The 18,853-nt window shown below is 47.0% G+C and overlaps 1 protein-coding gene across 2 annotated transcripts in view; it reads left to right on the top strand.

Annotated features, from left to right (window-relative positions):
• Positions 1–18,853, top strand: part of LOC140391602 (UDP-glucose:glycoprotein glucosyltransferase 2-like) — a 731,169-nt gene that overhangs the window by 359,091 nt on the left and 353,225 nt on the right. For both annotated transcript variants that reach the window (XM_072476257.1, XM_072476258.1), the window contains exon 11: positions 14,648–14,708. In XM_072476257.1, coding sequence (XP_072332358.1) covers positions 14,648–14,708 — 61 coding nt within the window. The remainder of the gene's footprint in view (positions 1–14,647; positions 14,709–18,853) is intronic.

Here is an 18,853-nt window from a genome sequence, read left to right on the forward strand (position 1 = left end):
GCCTTCCTCAACTGCCCGACCGCCTTCCCTGTGGATATCAGACCAAATTCCATCTGCAGCTTCTGCCGCTCCTTCAACAACCCTGCCTCCAGGGCTTCCGAGTACCATCTAGCCACCTGGAGAATCTCCCGAACCAGCCTCTTCATCTCTGCCCGCTCTACCTTCTCCTTATGAGCCCGTACCAAAATCAGCTCCCCCCTAACTACTGCCTTCAGTGCCTCCCACACCGTTGCTGCCAAAATCTCCCCCTGTCATTTATCTACACATAATTCTGGATGACCTCCCTCACCTCCTCATCCACTAACAGTCCTACATCCAATCTCCATTGCGGGTGCTGGCTCCTCTCCTTGCTCACCCGTAAATCTACCCAGTGTGGGGCATGGTCTGACACAACAATCGCCGAATACTCGGTATCTTCCATCCCCGCCAGGAACGCCCTGTCCAAACCGAAAAAAATCGATCCGGGAGTACACTTTGTGCACATGGGGGAAAAAAAGAAAACTCTTTTGCTCTCAATCATCCAAACCTCCACGGATCTACCCCCCCCCCCCCCCCCCCTCCCATCTGTTCCATTAAACCCATTTAGCTCCTTCGATGCGGCTGGCACCCTCCCTGTCCTCGCACTTGACCAATCCAACCTCGGATTTATAACCGTATTAAAGTCGCCCCCCATGATCAGCGAGTCCAGGTCCGGGATCTTCTGCAACACCCGCCTCATAAACTCCGCAGCATCTCAGTTTGGTGCATAGATGTTCACGAATACCTCCGGCATCCCCTCCAGCTCCCATAACATATCTGCTCCCCGAGTCTGCCAATATGCTCCCTACCTCAAATGACACCCGCTTATTGATCAAACTTGCTACCCCCTTAGTTTTAGAGTCTAGGCCCGAATGAAATACCTGCCCAATCCACCCCTTCCTCAGCCTAGTCTGATCCACCACCCTCAAGTTTGTCTCCTGTAACATTGCCAAGTCCACCGTTAAGCTCTTCAGATGCATGAACATGCAAGTCCTCTTGACCGGCCCATTCAACCCTTTCACGTTCCATGTGATCAGCCTGGTTGCGGGCAGCCCCCCCCCCCCATAACAAAACAATAATCCCAACCGCCCTCAACGAGCTTATTACCTGCTCGCCCCCCCCACTGCCCTTCCGTGAGCTAGCCCGCCCAGCTAGCCTGGTAGCCATGGCGCCAAGCATCCTACCCCCCACTGATCTCCCTTCCCCGCCGCTCGAACATACATGTGCAAACATCACACTCCCCAACAAACACAAAGAAGAAAATTCCACCCACCATCCTCCATTAAGAACAAAGTTAACCCGCAAACATAACGGAGCAACAACCCAAAGCTTAGTGCAAAACAATACATACAAAACCCAAAGAGAAAATAAATTTAGCAGCATAGCACATTCAGCCCAGGTTCAATGTCCTCCATCATCTGCCAGTCCCCTGTCCTCAATAAAGTTCATCGCCTCATCTGGCAATCCAAAGTAAAGTTTCTTACTGATGGGAACCAGAGATATGGATCAGAGGATAGGATAGCTGTTGAACAGGCAGAAATAGTATGCAGCGAGTCTGTGAGGAAGGATAGGCAGTTGATAGGGCAAAGTTGCACTCAGTGGGATGGGTTAAAGTGTGTCTGTTTCAATGCAAGGAGTGTCAGAAATAAGGGAGATGACCTTAGGGCATGGATCAGTGCTTGGAACTACGATGTTGTGGCCATTACGGAGACATGGATTTCACAGGGGCAGGAATGGTTGTTAGATGTTCCGGCGTTTAGATGTTTTCAGACGAATAGTGAGGGAGGTAAAAGAGGAGGGAGAATGGCACTGTTAATTAGGGAATGCATCACAGCTGCAGAAAAGAAGGTAGTTGAGGAGGTTTGCACAAGTCAAGGAGACACAGCCGGAATGAGACACATCCAGAGTGGGAATTTGAAACTTGGTAATTTGGTGCAGTGAGGCAATCAGGAAAGGGAGAGAACCAGAGAGCATCTGAGAACCTGGAAATGTTAGTGATTTTTATTTATTTTTATTACCTTTTCAAATTGTGCGGTGGGGGGGTGGGAGGAAACTGAAGTCACATCACAGTAAAGCTGTGACCTCATTGGCTGATTGGGAAGCTACACTAAATTTAAAAAAATTAAGCATTGTTAAACTAATTAAACATAATTAGTTATTACTTAATTATAATTTAGAGGGGTATCTAAGCCAGAGATCGGAGAGTACTGTATTTAGCTTTCCCATTTATAGTAGAAATCTAGTGCTAGGAAACATATAGTTAACAGTAACTTTTTCTTTTTTTTTTAACTTTTAAATTTAATTTACTAATTAATTGACGCAATGTCAATTAGAGGGTGCAGTGCTCTGACTGTGAGATGTGGCAGGTCCGGGAGGCTTCCAGCGTCCCGGATGGCTTCATCTGCAGAAAGTGCACCCAACTGGATCTCCTCACAGACCGCATGGTTCGGTTGGAGCAGCAGTTGAATGCACTTAGGAGCATGCAGGTGGCGCAAAGCGTCATAGATAGCAGTTATATAAATGTGGTCACACCCAAGGTGCAGGCAGAGAAATGGGTGACCACCAGAAAGGGCAGGCAGTCAGTGCAAGAATCCCCTGTGGTTGTCCCCCTCTCGAACAGATATAACCCTTTGGATACTGTCGGGGGGATAGCCTATCAGGGGAAAACAGCAGCAGCCAGAGCAGTGGCACCACGGCTGGCTCTGATGTTCAGAAAGGAGGGTCAAAGCGCAGAAGACCAATAGTTATCGGGGACTCTATAGTCAGGGGCACAGATAGGTGCTTCTGTGGGTGTGAAAGAGACTCCAGGATGGTTTGTTGCCTCCCTGGTACCAGGGTCCAGGATGTCTCCGAACGGGTAGCGGGCATCCTGAAGGGAGAGGGCAAACAGGCAGAAGTCGTTGTACATATTGATACTAATGACATAGGCAGGAAGGGGCATGAGGTCCTGCAGCAGGAGTTCAGGGAGCTAGGCAGAAAGTTAAAAGACAGGACCTCTAAGGTTGTAATCTCGGGATTACTCCCTGTGCCACGTGCCAATGAGGCTAAAAATAGGAAGATAGAGCAGCTCAACACGTGGCTAAACAGCTGGTGTAGAATCATAGAATCATAGAATTTACAGTGCAGAAGGAGGCCATTTGGCCCATCGAGTCTGCACCGGCTCTTGGAAAGAGCACCCTACCCATGCCCATACCCCCACCCTATCCCCGTAACTCAGTAACCCCACCCAACACTAAGGGCAATTTTTGGACACTAAGGGCAATTTAGCATGGCCAATCCACCTAACCTGCACATCTTTGGACTGTGGGAGGAAACCGGAGCACCCGGAGGAAACCCACGCACACACGGGGAGGATGTGCAGACTCCGCACAGACAGTGACCCAAGCCGGGAATCGAACCTGGGACCCTGGAGCTGTGAAGCAATTGTGCTAACCACTATGCTACCGTGCTGTAGGAGGGAGGGTTTCCGTTATCTGGACCACTGGTAGCTCTTCTGGGGCAGGTGTGACCTGTATAAGAAGGACGGGTTGCATCTAAACTGGAGAGACATAAATATCCTGGCCGCGAGGTTTGCTAGTGTCACACGGGAGGGTTTAAACTAGTATGGCAGGGAGATGGCACCGGAACAATAGGTCAGAAGGTGAAAGCATTGACGGAGAACTAGGGAATAGGGCCAGTATGGCTCTGAGGCAGAGCAGACAGGGAGATGTAGCTGAACACTGCGGGTCTGGTGACCTGAAGTGCATATGTTTTAATGCAAGAAGTATTATGGGGAAGGCAGATGAACTTAGAGCTTGGATTAGTACTTGGAACTATGATGTTGTTGCCATTACAGAGACCTGGTAGAGGAACGGACAGAATTGGCAGCTAAACGTTCGAGGATTTAGGTGTTTCAGGCAGGATAGAGGGGGATGTAAAAGGGGTGGCGGAGTTGCGCTACTGGTTAGGGAGTATCACAGCTGTACTACGGGAGGACACCTAAGAGTGCAGTGAGGCTATATGGGTAGAGATCAGGAATAAGAAGGGTGCAGTCACAATGTTGGGGGTTTACTACAGGCCTCCCAACAGCCAGCGGGAGATAGAGGAGCAGATAGGTAGACAGATTTTGGAAAAGAGTAAAAACAACAGGGTTGTTGTGGTGGGAGACTTCAACTTCCCAAATATTGACTGGGATTCACTTAGTGCTAGGGGCTTAGACGGGGCAGAGTTTGTCAGGAGCATCCAGGAAGGCTTCTTAAAACAATATGTAGACAGTCCAACTAGGGAGGGGCTGTACTGGACCTGGTATTGGGGAATGAGCCCGGCCAGGTGGTAGAAGTTTCAGTAGGGGACCATTTAGGGAACAGTGACCACAATTCAGTAAGTTTTAAGGTGCTGGTGGACAAGGATAAGAGTGGTCCTAGGGTGAATGTGCTAAATTGGGGGAAGGCTAATTATAACAATATTAGGCGGGAACTGAAGAACCTAGATTGGGGGCGGATGTTTGAGGGTAAATCAACATCTGACATGTGGGAGGTTTTCAAGTGTCAGTTGAAAGGAATTCAGGACTGGGATGTTCCTGTGAGGAAGAAGGATAAATATGGCAAATTTCAGGAACCTTGGACAACAAGAGATATTGTAGGCCTCGTCAAAAAGAAAAAGGATGCATTTGTCAGGGTTAGAAGGCTGGGAACAGACGGAGCCTGTGTGGAATAGAAGGAAAGTAGGAAGGAACTTAAGCAAGGAGACAGGAGGGCTAGAAGGGGTCACGAAAAGTTATTGGCAAATAGGGTTAAGGAAAATTCCAAGGCTTTTTACACATACATAAAAAGCAAGATGGTAGCCAGAGAAAGGGTTGGCCCACTGAAGGATAGGCAAGGGAATCTATGTGTGGAGCCAGAGGAAATGGGCGAGGTACTAAATGAATACTTTGCAACAATATTCACCAAAGAGAAGGAATTGGTGGATGTTGAGTCTGGAGAAGGGTGTGTAGATAGCCTGGGTCACATTGAGACCCAAAAAGACGAGGTGTTGGGCGTCTTGAAAAATATTAAGGTGGATAAGTCCCCAGGGCCTGATGGGATCTACCCCAGAATACTGAAGGAGGCTAGAGAGGAAATTGCTGAGGCCTTGACAGAAATCTTTGGATCCTCACTGTCTTCAGGTGATGTCCCGGAGGACTGGAGTGTAGCCAATGTTGTTCCTTTGTTTAAGAAGGGTAGCAAGGATAATCCGGGGAACTACAGGCCGGTGAGCCTTACGTCAGTGGTAGGGAAATTGCTGGAGAGAATTCTTCGAGACAGGATCTACTCCCATTTGGAAGTAAATGGACATATTGGTGAGAGGCAGCATGGTTTTGTGAAGGGGAGGTCATGTCTCACTAACTTGATCGAGTTTTTCGAGGAGGTCACAAAGATGATTGATGCAGGTAGGGCAGTGGATGTTGTCTATATGGACTTCAGGAAGGCCTTTGACAAGGTCCCTCATGGTAGACTGGTACAAAAGGTGAAGTCACACGGGATCAGGGGTGAGCTGGCAAGGTGGATACAGAACAGACTAGGTCATAAAAGGCAGAGAGTAGCAATGGAAGGGTGCTTTTCTAATTGGAGGGCTGTGACCAGTGGTGTTCCGCAGGGATCAGTGCTGGGACCTTTGCTGTTCGTAGTATATATAAATGATTTGGAGGAAAATGTAACTGATCTGATTAGTAAGTTTGCAGATGACACAAAGGTTGGTGGAATTGTGGATTGCGATGAGGACTGTCAGAGGATACAGCAGGATTTAGATTGTTTGGAGACTTGGGCGGAGAGATGGCAGATGGAGTTTAATCCGGACAAAAGTGACGTAATGCATTTTGAAATGAAATGAAAATGAAATGAAAATCGCTTATTGTCACAAGTAGGCTTCAAATGAAGTTACTGTGAAAAGCCCCTAGTCGCCACATTCCGGCACCTGTTCGGGGAGGCTGTTACGGGAGGGTCTAATGCAGGTAGGGAATATACAGTGAATGGTAGAACCCTTGAGTATTGAAAGTCAGAGAGATCTAGGTGTACAGGTCCACAGGTCACTGAAAGGGGCAACACAGGTGGAGAAGGTAGTCAAGAAGGCATACGGCATGCTTGCCTTCATTGGCCGGGGCATTGAGTATAAGAATTGGCAAGTCATGTTGCAGCTGTATAGAACCTTAGTTCAGCCACACTTGGAGTATAGTGTTCAATTCTGGTCACCACACTACCAGAAGGATGTGGAGGCTTTACAGAGGGTGCAGAAGAGATTTACCAGGATGTTGCCTGGTATGGAGGGCATTAGCTATGAGGAGCGGTTGAATAAACTCGGTTTGTTCTCACTGGAACGACGGAGGTTGAGGGGCTACCTGATAGAGGTCTACAAAATTATGAGGGGCATAGACAGAGTGAATAGTCAGAGGCTTTTCCCCAGGGTAGAGGGGTCAATTACTAGGGGGCATAGGTTTAAGGTGTGAGGGGCAAGGTTTAGAGTAGATGTACAATGCCAGTTTTTTACACAGAGTGTAGTGGGTGCCTGGAACTCGCTGTCGGAGGAGGTGGTGGAAGCAGGGACGATAGTGACATTTAAGGGGCATCTTGACAAATACATGAATAGGATGGGAATAGAGGGATACGGACCCAGGAAGTGTAGAAGATTGCAGTTTAGTCGGGCAGCATGGTCGGCACGGGCTTGGAGGGCCGAAAGGCCTGTTCCTGTGCTGTACTTTTCTTCTTTGTTCTTTGTTCTTTGAGGGTTTGTCTACTGAGCCAGTGTGGGTGGAAGTCAGAAACAAGAAAGCAGCACAGTTTATTGGGCATTTTCTATAGACCCCCCAATAGCAGCAGAGAGATAGAGGAACAGATTGGACGTCAGATCTTGCAAAGGTGCAGAACTAACAGAGTTGTTGTCATGGGTGACTTCAGCTTCCCTGATGTTGACTGGAACCTCCTTACTGCAAATGGTTTGGATGGAACAGATTTTGTCAGGTATGTACAGGAATTATTCCTGACTCAATATGTAGATAGGCCGAATAGGGGAGAGGCCATATTGGACTTGGTGCTCGGCAACAAACCAGCCAGGTGTCGGATGTCTCGGTGCGAGAGCATTTCGGTGACAGTGACCACAACTCCTTGACCTTTACCATAGTCATGGAGAGGGGTAGGAACAGACAGTATGGGAAAGTATTAATTGAGGGAGGGAAAATTATACTGCTATTAGACAGGAACTGAGGAGCATAAAGTTGGAACAATTGTTCTTGGGGAAATGCACAACAGTAATATGGGGGTTGTTTGAGGAGCACTTGCTGCGAGTGCTGGATATTTTTGTCCCACTGAGACGAGGAAGGAATGGTAAGGTGAAGGAGTCTTGGATGACAAGAGATATGGAGCATCTAGTCAAGAGGAAGAAGGAAGCTTCCGTAAGGTTGAGGAAGCAAGGATCTGGCACGGCTCTGGAGGGTGACAATGTAGCCGGAAGGAACTCAAAAATGTACTGAGGTACTAGAAGGGGACATGAGAAAGCCCTAGCGGGAAGGATTAGGGAAAACCCCAAGGCGCTCTACACTTATGTGAGAAATAAGAGGATGATCAGAGTGAGTGTAGGGCCAATCAGGGATAGTGGAGAGAATTTGTACCTTCGAGTCTGAGGAGATAGGGGAGGCCTTAAATGAATATTTTGCTTCAGTAGTCACGAGAAAGAGGGACCTTGTTGCTCATGAGAACAGCGTGAACCAGGTTAATAGACTCAAACAGGTCGATCTTAAGAAGGAGGATGTGCTGGAAAATTTGAAAAGCATCAGGATAGATCTGTCCCCTGGGCCTGACAGGATATACCCAAGGTTACTACAGGCAGCAAGGGAGCAGATTGCTGCGCCGTTGGCGATGATTTTTGAGTCCTCACTCTCCACTGGAATAGTAACGGATGATTGGAGGGAGGCGAATGTTGTTCCCCTGTAGTAACCTTGGGTATATCCCTGGGAATTACAGACCCATCAGTCTTACGTCTGTGGTGAGCAAAATATTGGAAAGGATTCTGAGAGATAGGATTTATGATTATTTAGAAAAACATAGTTTGATTAAAGATAGTCAGCATGGCTTTGTGAGGGGCAGGTCATGCCTCACAAGCCTCATTGAAGTCTTTGAGGATGTGACGAGACACATTGGTAAAGGTCGGGCAGTGCATATGGATTTCAGTAAGGCATTTGATGAAGTTCCCCATGGTAGGCTCATTCAGAAAGTTAGGTGGCATGGGATACAGGGAAATTTGGCTGTCTGGATATAGAATTGGTTGGCCGAAAGAAGACAGCGAGTGGTAGTGGATGGAAAGTATTCCGCCTGGTGGTCGATGGCCAGTGGTGTCCCGCAGGGATCTGTTCTGGGACCTCTGCTCTTTGTGGTTTTTATAAATGACTTGGATGAGGAAGTGGAAGGGTGGGTTAGTAAGTTTGCCGATGACACAAAGATTGGGGGGACTTGGAGATAGTGTTGAGGGCTGTTGCAGGTTACAACAGGACATTGACAGGATGCAGAGCTGGGCTGAGAAATGGCAGATGGAGTTCCACCTCTATAAATGTGAAGTGATTCATTTTGGAAAGTCGAATTTGAATGCTGAATACGGTGTGAAAGGCAGTGTTCTTGGAAGTGTGGATCTTGAGATCAGAGGGATCTTGGGATCCACGTACATAGATCCCTCAAAGTTGCCACCCAGGTTGATCGGGTTGTTGAGAAGGCGCATGGTGTGTTGGCTTTTATTAACAGTGGATTGAGTTTAAGAGCCGTGAGATTTTGCTGCAGCTTTATGAAACCCTAGTTAGACCACACTTGGAATATTGTGTCCTGTTCTGGTCGCATCATTATCGGAAGGATGTGGATGGCTTGGAGAGGGTACAGAGGTGATTTACTAGGATGCTGCCTGGACTGGAGGGCAAATTTTCTGAAGAAAGGTTGAGGGAGCTCGGGCTTTTCTCACTGGAGTGAAGAAGGAAGAGAGGTGACTTGATAGAGATGTACAAGGTGATGAGAGGCATGGATAGAGTGGATAGCCAGAGACTTTTCCCCAGGGCGGAAATGGTTGTCATGAGGGGACATAATTTTAAGGTGATTGGAGGAAGGTATAGGGGAGATGTCAGAGGTAGGTTCTTTACACTGAGAGTGGTGGGTGCGTGGAATGCACTGCAAGCAGAAGGGGTGGAGTCAGAGTCAGGAGGGACTTTTAAGCGATTCTTGGACAGGCACATGGACAGCAGTAAATTGAAGAGGTGTAGGTTTGGTTGATCTTAGATTACGATAAATGGTTGGCACAACATCGTGGTCTGAAGGGCCAGTACTGTGCAGTACTGTTCTTTGTTCTATGTTCCTGGCCCTCATAAGTGACCCACAAACGCGCTGGGTAGAGCATGCTGAACTTCACCCCCTTTTTAAAGAGCACCTTGTTAAAACTCGCCCCTCTTTTGGTCAATTCTGCATCCAAGTCCTGGTAGATACGCAGCTCGTTGCCTTCCCATGAACAGCTCCTCGTCTGCCTGGCCCACCTCAAAATCTGTTCCTTGTCCAGGAACCGGTGCATTCGCACCACCATCGCCCTCGGTGGCTCATTCCTCAGCGGCTTCCTCATAAGCACCCTGTGCGCCCTATCCACCCCCAAGGGTCGAGCAAATGTACCTTCCCCAGCAGCTTCTCGAACATACGCGCCACATATGCACCTGCGTCTGATCCCTCGTTGCCCTCCGGCAGGCCAATGACCCGCAGGTTCTGCCTGCGTGATTTGTTCTCCAGATCCACCACATTTTCTTGCAGCCTCTTCTGGTGGTCCTTCATCAGCCCCGTCTCTACCGCCATCGCGGCTAGCTGATCATCTCCACCGCCTCTTCCACTTTCTGGATCGCCTGGCCCTGGGTTTCCAGTCTCTGCTCCACACAATCAAACCCCGTCTTAATCGGATCCAGGTATTCCATTGTTTGCTGAGCAAATTTCTCCTGGAGAAAGATCACCAGCTGCTCCGTTGACCACTGGGCCGGCAATTTCGGTCCCTGACCCTCTGCCATATTCTCCCATGCCACCGACTCCACTCCCGTCTTCGACCAACGTTCTTTCCTTTTCAGTCCATTTCTGGTCCACAAATCCATGCACTGGTGGGGAAACCTTCTCCCCTACCTCGCCAGTCTCCTGTTTTGTCAATCAAATCCACCATAAATCGTAGAAAAAGGTCCAAAAGGTCCATCATGAGTGGGAGCTACCAAATAAGCAACCGCTCATTCCATGACCGCCACCGGAAGTCCATCTGAAGTGTATTTATTTCAACGCCAGAAGTATAGCAGGTAGGAACATGGAACATCAAAAATACAGCACAGAACAGGCCCTTCGGCCCACGATGTTGTGCCGAACTTTTGTCCTAGATTAACAACAAATTAATCTACATCCCATCATTCTACTGTAATCCATGTACCTATCCAATAGCCGCTTGAAGGTCCCAAATGTTTCCGACTCAACTACTTCTACAGGTATTGCATTCCATGCCCCCACTACTCTCTGGGTAAAGAACCAACCCCTATATCTTCCACCATTCACCTTAAATTTATGTCCCCTTGTAATGGTTTGTTCTACCCGGGGAAAAAGTCTCTGACTGTCTACTCTATCTATTCCCCTGATCATCTTATAAACCTCTATCAAGTCGCCCCTCATCCTTCGCTGTTCTAATGAGAAAAGGCCTTGCACCCTCCACCTTTCCTCGTAAGACCTACTCTCCGTTCCAGGCAACATCCTGGTAAATCTCCTTTGCACCTGTTCCAAAGCTTCCACATCCTTCCTAAAATGAGGCGATCAGAACTGCACACAGTACTCCAAAGGTGGCCTTACCAAGGTTTTGTACAGCTGCATCATCACCTCACGGCTCTTAAATTCAATCCCTCTGCTAATGAACGCTAGCACACCATAGGCCTTCTTCACAGCTCTATCCACTTGAATGGCAACTTTCAAAGATCTATGAACATAGACCCAAGATCTCTCTGCTCCTCCACATTGCCAAGAACCCTACCATTAACCCTGTATTCCGCATTCATATTTGTCCTTCCAAAATGGACAACCTCACACTTTTCAGGGTTAAACTCCATCTGCCACTTCTCAGCCCAGCTCTGCATCCTATCTATGTCTCTTTGCAGCCGACAACAACCCTCCTCACTATCTACAACTCCACCAACCTTCGTATCGTCTGCAAATTTACTGACCCGCCCTTCAACTCCCTCATCCAAGTCATTAATGAAAATAACAAACAGCAGAGGACCCAGACCCTGCTGTACGCCACTGGTAACTGGGCTCCAGGCTGAATATTTGCCATCCACCACCACTCTCTGACTTCTTTCGGTTAGCCAGTTTGTTATCTAACTGGCCAAATTTCCCACTATCCCATGCCATGGTAAGGCAGATGAATTCCAGGCATGTTCCATGTGTCGCTGGTGCTAGTCCATTAACGGTTGTGGAATTGCTCTGGGAACGACGGCAAGTTTCCTGTCATAGAACAGCACCAATTCTGTCCGAGAGTCAGCACTTTGTCTCTTAAATGGAGACTCCTCTCCCATGGGCGGGATTCTCCATTGGCTGACGCCAAAATCGCGAATTGTGATTGGGTGGGGAATAGGTTCCAACGGCAAAATCGCGGCAGATGCTGATTTGACGCCAAATCGCAGTTCTCTAACACCTTGAGAGTGGCATCAATGCTGGTCCAGAACACACGTACAGTAAATACTGTTTGCATGTCATTAACGGTATGATCGGGATTCTCTGGGGCCTCCGCAATTCTCTGACTCTGATGGGCCGAGTTCTCGACAGCGCGGTTTACTTGTAATTTTAAACATCATGAAACTGGCATTGTGGCTGCTGAGGGAGAGAGAGAGGGAATGGAAAATGTCCAAAATCACCATAGTTTGCTGACAGTTGTGCTGTTGGCCGGGGGCTTCTGCCAGCTCTGGGGGAAGTAGCGGGCGGTGGCCAGGGTGTGGGCTGTGGAGTTGGGGTGGATGGGCTTGGAGCACCATTGCCACAGCCAGAAAGGCAGACATGCAGCTGCGCACGCCACTGACAGCTCACTGTGAACTTAGGGCCACAGGTCGTATGGGTATCCCCTCGGGCCAGGAGGCCAACCTCTGGCCCAAGCCGACCCATCAACTGTGTGAGCGTGTTTCGGCACATCCAGTACCAGCTTGTTGGCTGGAATGAGTGTGTGTGGGGATTGTGATGTGTATATGTGGCTGCAGCTTGTCAGCCTCCCAAATGTCATTCATGGATTTGGCGAATCACGCACTTTTTCATTGGAATCAATTGTGTTCCATGTGGCGCCGATGCTAGCCCCTCCACAGTCACTGAATCGGTCCAGGTTCGGGGCCAGTTTTGCTGTTGTGAAAGTCCATGCATTCAGCATCAACACTTAGTCTCAGAAATGGAGAATCCTGTCCCATATGTTTGAACCGGCAAGATTAGATGCTAAGTTTAGTGGCTGGAAGGACAAGGGAGTGGAATGAATAAGGAATTTGTTTTTGGAAGGGAGATGTGTGAGCTGGGAGGAGTTGTCGGACACGTTTGGGCTCCTGCAATCAGAATCTTTTAGGTTTGTGCAGGTTTGTGACTTTGCGTGGAAGATTTTTCCAACGTTCCAGTAGTGCTGCCATCGTCGTTGCTGGCCAATCACGTACACACATACATATGTTCTGGTTATGTCCCGCGTTGCTGAGAGGGTTCTGTCACTTGCGCGGATGGAGGAGGGGTGTACTTCAGGAATTTATGAGAGGATCCTGGAGGAGGATGCTGCATCCCTGGAGGGGATTAAAGGTAAGTGGGGGGAAGAGTTGGGTGTGGAGTGGAGGTTGTGGTGTGGTGTGTTGCTATATTTATCTGGTTATAAATCTAGGGGCTGGTTTAGCTCACTGGGCTAAATCGCTGGCTTTTAAAGCAGACCAAGGCAGGCCAGCAGCACGGTTCAATTCCCGTACCAGCCTCCGCGAACAGACGCCGGAATGTGGCGACTAGGGGCTTTTCACAGTAACTTCATTGAAGCCTACTTGTGACAATAAGCGATTTTCATATGGCGGCCAATATGGTCGCCTTTCTCAATCCTAATTATGTTTATACTTTCAGAGGCGCCAGGTATCTCTCGATACCGCCACAAGGTTCAACCCGAATACCGATCACAGAGCCAATACACCAGTTAGTTAGTTCAAAGTCAATACTATTTATTTACACACACAGTAAGATCTACTCATGCACAACAGTACTACAAACAAAACTATCTGTAACGCTAACGCCTATACTTAACTTTGGGTGCCCACTTAGAGGAAAAATGGCCGTTGTTCGGCTCTGAGGCTGTTGGGTTCGAAGAGGTAAGAGGATAACAGCTAAGGTCGTCCGTCTGGTAGCGAGCGTTGACTTTGAACTTACTTGCTTCTGGTGATGCTGGTGAATGGGCCTCTCTGCTTTGAGAGCCACGTCTGAGAGAGAGAATCTCTCGTGGGGGTTCCTTCTTATACTTGGAGGGGCTTCGCGCGCTTTTAGGCGGGCCTTAAACATGATCCCAATTAATTGGGCAGCTTCTCGATCAGTGTTATCGATCTTGACCAATAAAGGGGTGAGTGCCCTGATGGCTGGGCGTGTCTTAGGTGGCCGTTGGCCTTGCTTTGTTTGTGCTTTTCGGTTGGGGTACTGGCGCCGGGATGTCTGCAACAGTATCGGCTACCTGAGTGTTATTCCTTTGTTCCTCGGAGATGGGCCATATGCTAATCGACCCATAGTTTCAATTCCGTCTGGGAGCTGTTTCCCAAATATACATCCAGGCTCTGTGCCTGCTTGTTGTCTAATATTGTCCACATTTCCCTACATTCTTTGCGAGCGTCCATTTTGTATTCTGGAAGTGGCCATCCCAGGTGGCTACAGGTGTGAAGCGCTGTGACGGGTGACTGCCATATTTTCCTGCGCGAGACTTGGGCATATATAGTTAAAAGTGGTGCACAAGGAGCATCTAACGAGGTCTAGGATGGATCGGCTTTTTATGAGAGTGGAGAACAAATGTTAGCGGTTTGGGAGGGGCCTGGCCAATCATGTACATACATATGTTCTGGTCATGTCCTGAGCTGGTGAGGTTTTGAGTCCCATTCTTTAGCACCATGTCGGTGATTCTACAAATTGATGTGGCGCCCAGTCTCTTCAGGGCTATATTCGAGTTGTCGGACCTGCTGGATCTGCAGGCAGGGGGCGGATGTTTTATCCTTCACCTCGCTGATTGCTGACAGGTGGGTTCTGTTGGGGTGGTTGTCAGCTTATCTGCCTTGTGCCTTGGTGTGGCTGAGGGACCATATGGAGTTTTTACACCTTGAGAAAGTTAAATTCACCATGAGGGGTGTAAATGAGGGGTTCTATAAAAGATGACAGCCGTCCATTTTGTACCATAAACAGCTGGTCATTGTCAGTTGTTGGGGGGGGGGTGCATTTGTAGGGAGGGATTGTTGTTCCTTTTTGCTTTTCTGTTTATTGTTGTGTATTTATCAAAAAAGGTGAAATAAAAATTTAAGACATTGCTACACAAAATGGAAATTTTCACATTGGAAAAAATGAATGCCATATAATTTCTGATTCTAATTTTATTAATTTGAATTTTACCACAGATCACTGACAAGAGTAACTGTAAACCAGGAAATGCGAAATGAAATAGAGGCAAATCAAAAGGTAGGAATGTTTGTGCCAAAGAAACTGTATAGCATCTCCATGAATCTATAAAGAACTGTTCAAATATTTTAAAGTTTGATTTAAAGCTAACTAGAAAATAAGATACGTTAAATAGCTGAGAAATATGAATTTAATCAAAATAAATGCACCCTGGAGGCCATTTAAAACATCCTTTTGAAATCTCTAAATTAATCGCTTGGGGCTGTTTATGAAATCCGAATGAATTAGAACTCTGGCGTCCAATTTCTATTTAACATCTTGAGAACCAGATGATCATTCTGCACAATGCCCTGTTTAGAAGTTTGTTCAAATGTTAGCACTTTGGATAAATCTGTTGATCTTGTTACCATTATTATTTTCACATCACTTAAGCCCGGGTAAGAAAATTAATTACCGAGTACTTATAAGTTAAGCTCTCAGCACAAGATCTGACATGTAGTATACCAGTCAGCTGATTTTTGACAGACATAAACGAATATGGCAGGACCAGGAAGCAGCACTGATACAGTCAGCAATGGACTGGAAAGAGATACAAGGGAAGGGGTCTGAGTTTGACTGGAGTAATAAGTGTACTACATATCTTTTTATTTAAAATTTAGAGTACCCAATTCATTTTTTTTTCTCCAATTACGGGGCAATTTAGTGTGGCCAATCCACCTAGCCTGCACATCTTTGGGTTGTGGGGGTGAAACCCACACAAACATGGGGAGAATGTACAAACTCCACACAGACAGTGACCCAGACCCGCGATCAAACCTGGGACCTCGGCACCGTGAGGCAACAGGGCTAACCCACTGCGCCACCGTGCTGCCCGTGTTCTACATATCTGACCAAAATACAGCCATAGCCAGCATCCATGTAAATAACAACACTTTGATTTGGAGGAAGTGGTGAAATTGAAGGAAAGGTTGTTTAATATGAGAACAAGTTCAGCCAGATGGAAAAGGGTGGTGCTGAGTGGGACTGGTTGGATCTCCGTTCGAAGAGGAAGCAGCAAGCTCTCACATCGTTCTGATGGGGAGTGGAGTTGTGGAAGGTGTCTACGGGGGAGAGTAAACAGTTAGGGCCAGGAAACCAGAAACTGCTAAAGTAATGTAAGGCATTGATACAGATACAGATGTAAATAGGAGGAAACTGAACAAGAAAGGAAGAATAGAGTTGAGGTTAGAAGAAATGCATTCAGTGGGACTGGAAAAGGTTGAAAGAATTGGTCACCAAGGGCAATCATGTTTATGAATTTTGGGAAGGAAGTAGTTTGGGATTGAAGGGAGGTCGCTTGTAATTTTAATTCTCCATCTTGTTTCCATTCTGGCATTTCTCTCCATGGCTTGCTACAATGTTCTAAAGTGCAACATTAAAGGAACAGCACCTCATATTTTGACTTGTGAAAGCAATATTGTGTTCAAAATTTTTGATCATAATCTGTGCTTCCATTATGTTCTACATATTTTTGGTTGGTTTAATCTTGTCTCATTTATTTCCTTATTCCCTCATATTGCATTCCGATCGCTGTTATGTAGCCATTGTTACGACACCCCAGGCTAGTGTGTGGTCAATTCTAGCCCCATAGGCCCCAGAGTCCCAACATAAGTGAATTAAGCAATAATTCATATATAGTTCGAAGATACTTGACCCTTGACTGCTCCAATGACATACAGGTACCAGATTTGTAAGTGAAACACAAGAAACAATTTATTTGTAACATAAACTACATTTCCGATTTAAATTCCCAGGATTTAAAAGGTCCTCGATGTTGATTGAATCATAGAATCATAGAAGTTTACAGCATGGAAACAGGCCCTTCGGCCCAACCAGTCCATGCCGCCCAGTTTTTTACCATTAAGCTAGTCCCAGTTGCCCGCACTTGGCCCATAACCCTCTATACCCATCTTACCCATGTAACCATCTAAATGCTTTTTGAAAGACACAATTGTACCCGCTTCTACTACTACCTCTGGCAGCCCATTCCAGACACTCACTACCCTCTGAGTGAAGAAATTGCCCCTCTGGGCCCTTCTGAATCTCTCCCCTCTCACCTTAAACCTATGCCCTCTAGTTTTAGACTCCCCTACCTTTGGGAAAAGATGTTGACTATCTACCTTATCTATGCCCCTCATTATTTTATAGACCTCTATAAGATCACCCCTAAGCCTCCTACGCTCCAGGGAAAAAAGTCCCAGTCTATCCAGCCTCTCCTTATAACTCAAACCATCAAGTCCCGGCAACATCCTAGTAAATCTTTTCTGCACTCTTTCTAGTTTAATAATATCCTTTCTATAATAGGGTGACCAGAACTGCACACAGTATTCCAAGTGTGGCCGTACCAATGTCTTGTACAACTTCAACAAGACGTCCCAACTCCTATATTCAATGTTCTGACCAATGAAACCAAGCATGCCGAATGCCTTCTTCACCACCCTGTCCACCTGCGACTCCACCTTCAAGGAGCTATGAACCTGTACTCCTAGATCTCTTTGTTCTATAACTCTCCCCAACGCCATACCATTAACTGAGTAGGTCCTGGCCTGATTCGATCTGCCAAAATGCATCACCTCACATTTATCTAAATTAAACTCCATCTGCCATTCGTCGGCCCACTGGCCTAATTGATCAAGATCCCGTTGCAATCCTAGATAACCTTCTTCACTATCCACTATGCCACCAATCTTGGTGTCATCTGCAAACTTACTAACCATGCCTCCTAAATTCTCATCCAAATCATTAATATAAATCACAAATAACAGTGGACCCAGCACCGATCCCTGAGGCACACCACTGGTCACAGGCCTCCAGTTTGAAAAACAACCCTCTACAACCACCCTCTGCCTTCTGTCGTCCAGCCAATTTTGAATCCAATTGGCAACCTCACCCTGGATCCCGTGAGCTTTAACCTTCTGCAACAACCTACCATGCGGTACCTTGTCAAAGGCTTTGCTAAAGTCCATGTAGACAACGTCTACTGCACTACCCTCATCTACCTTCTTGGTCACTCCCTCAAAAAACTCAATCAAATTTGTGAGACATGATTTTCCACGCACAAAGCCATGCTGACTGCCCCGAATCAGTCCTTGCCTCTCTAAATGCTTGTAGATCCTGTCTCTCAGAATACCTTCTGGCAACTTACCTACTACAGACGTTAGGCTCACCGGTCTGTAGTTCCCAGGCTTTTCCCTGCTGCCCTTCTTAAACAAGGGCACAACATTCGCCACTCTCCAATCTTCAGGCACCTCACCTGTGGCTGCCGATGATTCAAATATCTCGGTTAGGGGACCCGCAATTTCCTCCCTAGCCTCCCACAACATCCTGGGATACATTTCATCAGGTCCCGGGGATTTATCTACCTTGATGCGCTTTAAGACTTCCAGCACCTCCTCCTCTGTAATATGCACACTTCTCAAGACATCACTATTTATTTCCCTTAGTTTCCTAACATCCATGCCTTTCTCCACCGTGAATACCGATGAGAAATATTCATTCAGGATCTCACCCAACTCTTGTGGCTCTGCACATAGATGCCCTTGTTGATCCTTAAGAGGCCCTACTCTGTCCCTAGTTACTCTTTTCCCCTTTATGTATCTGTAGAATCTCTTTGGATTCTCCCTTGCATTATTTGCCAAAGCAATTTCATGTCCCCTTTTTGCCGTCCTGATTTCCCTCTTAACTCTATTTCGACAATCTCTATACTCTTCAAGGGATCTACTTGATCCCAGTTGCTTATGTACGTCATATGCCTCCTTCTTCTTTTTGACCAGAGTCTCAATATCTCGAGTCATCCAGGGTTCCCTACTTCTACCAGCCTTGCCCTTCACTCTAAAGGGAATGTGCTTACCCTGCACCCTGGTTAACACATTTTTAAAAGCCTCCCATTTACCAGCCGTCCCTTTGTCTGCCAATAGTCTCCCCCAATCTACCTCTGCAAGTTCCTGTCTGATACCATCAAAATTGGCCTTGCCCCAATTAAGAATTTTAACTCTTGGGCCAGACCTATCATTCTCCATAGCTATCTTAAAACTAATGGAATTATGGTCACTTGTCCCAAAGTGATCCCTGACTAGCACTTCTATCACTTGCCCTTCCTTATTTCCCAAGACGAGGTCAAGTTTTGCCCCCTCTCTAGTCGGTCCATCCACATACTGAATGAGAAA

Source organism: Scyliorhinus torazame, chromosome 15, assembly GCF_047496885.1.
Source record: "Scyliorhinus torazame isolate Kashiwa2021f chromosome 15, sScyTor2.1, whole genome shotgun sequence".
In the NCBI taxonomy this organism is placed as follows: domain Eukaryota; kingdom Metazoa; phylum Chordata; class Chondrichthyes; order Carcharhiniformes; family Scyliorhinidae; genus Scyliorhinus; species Scyliorhinus torazame.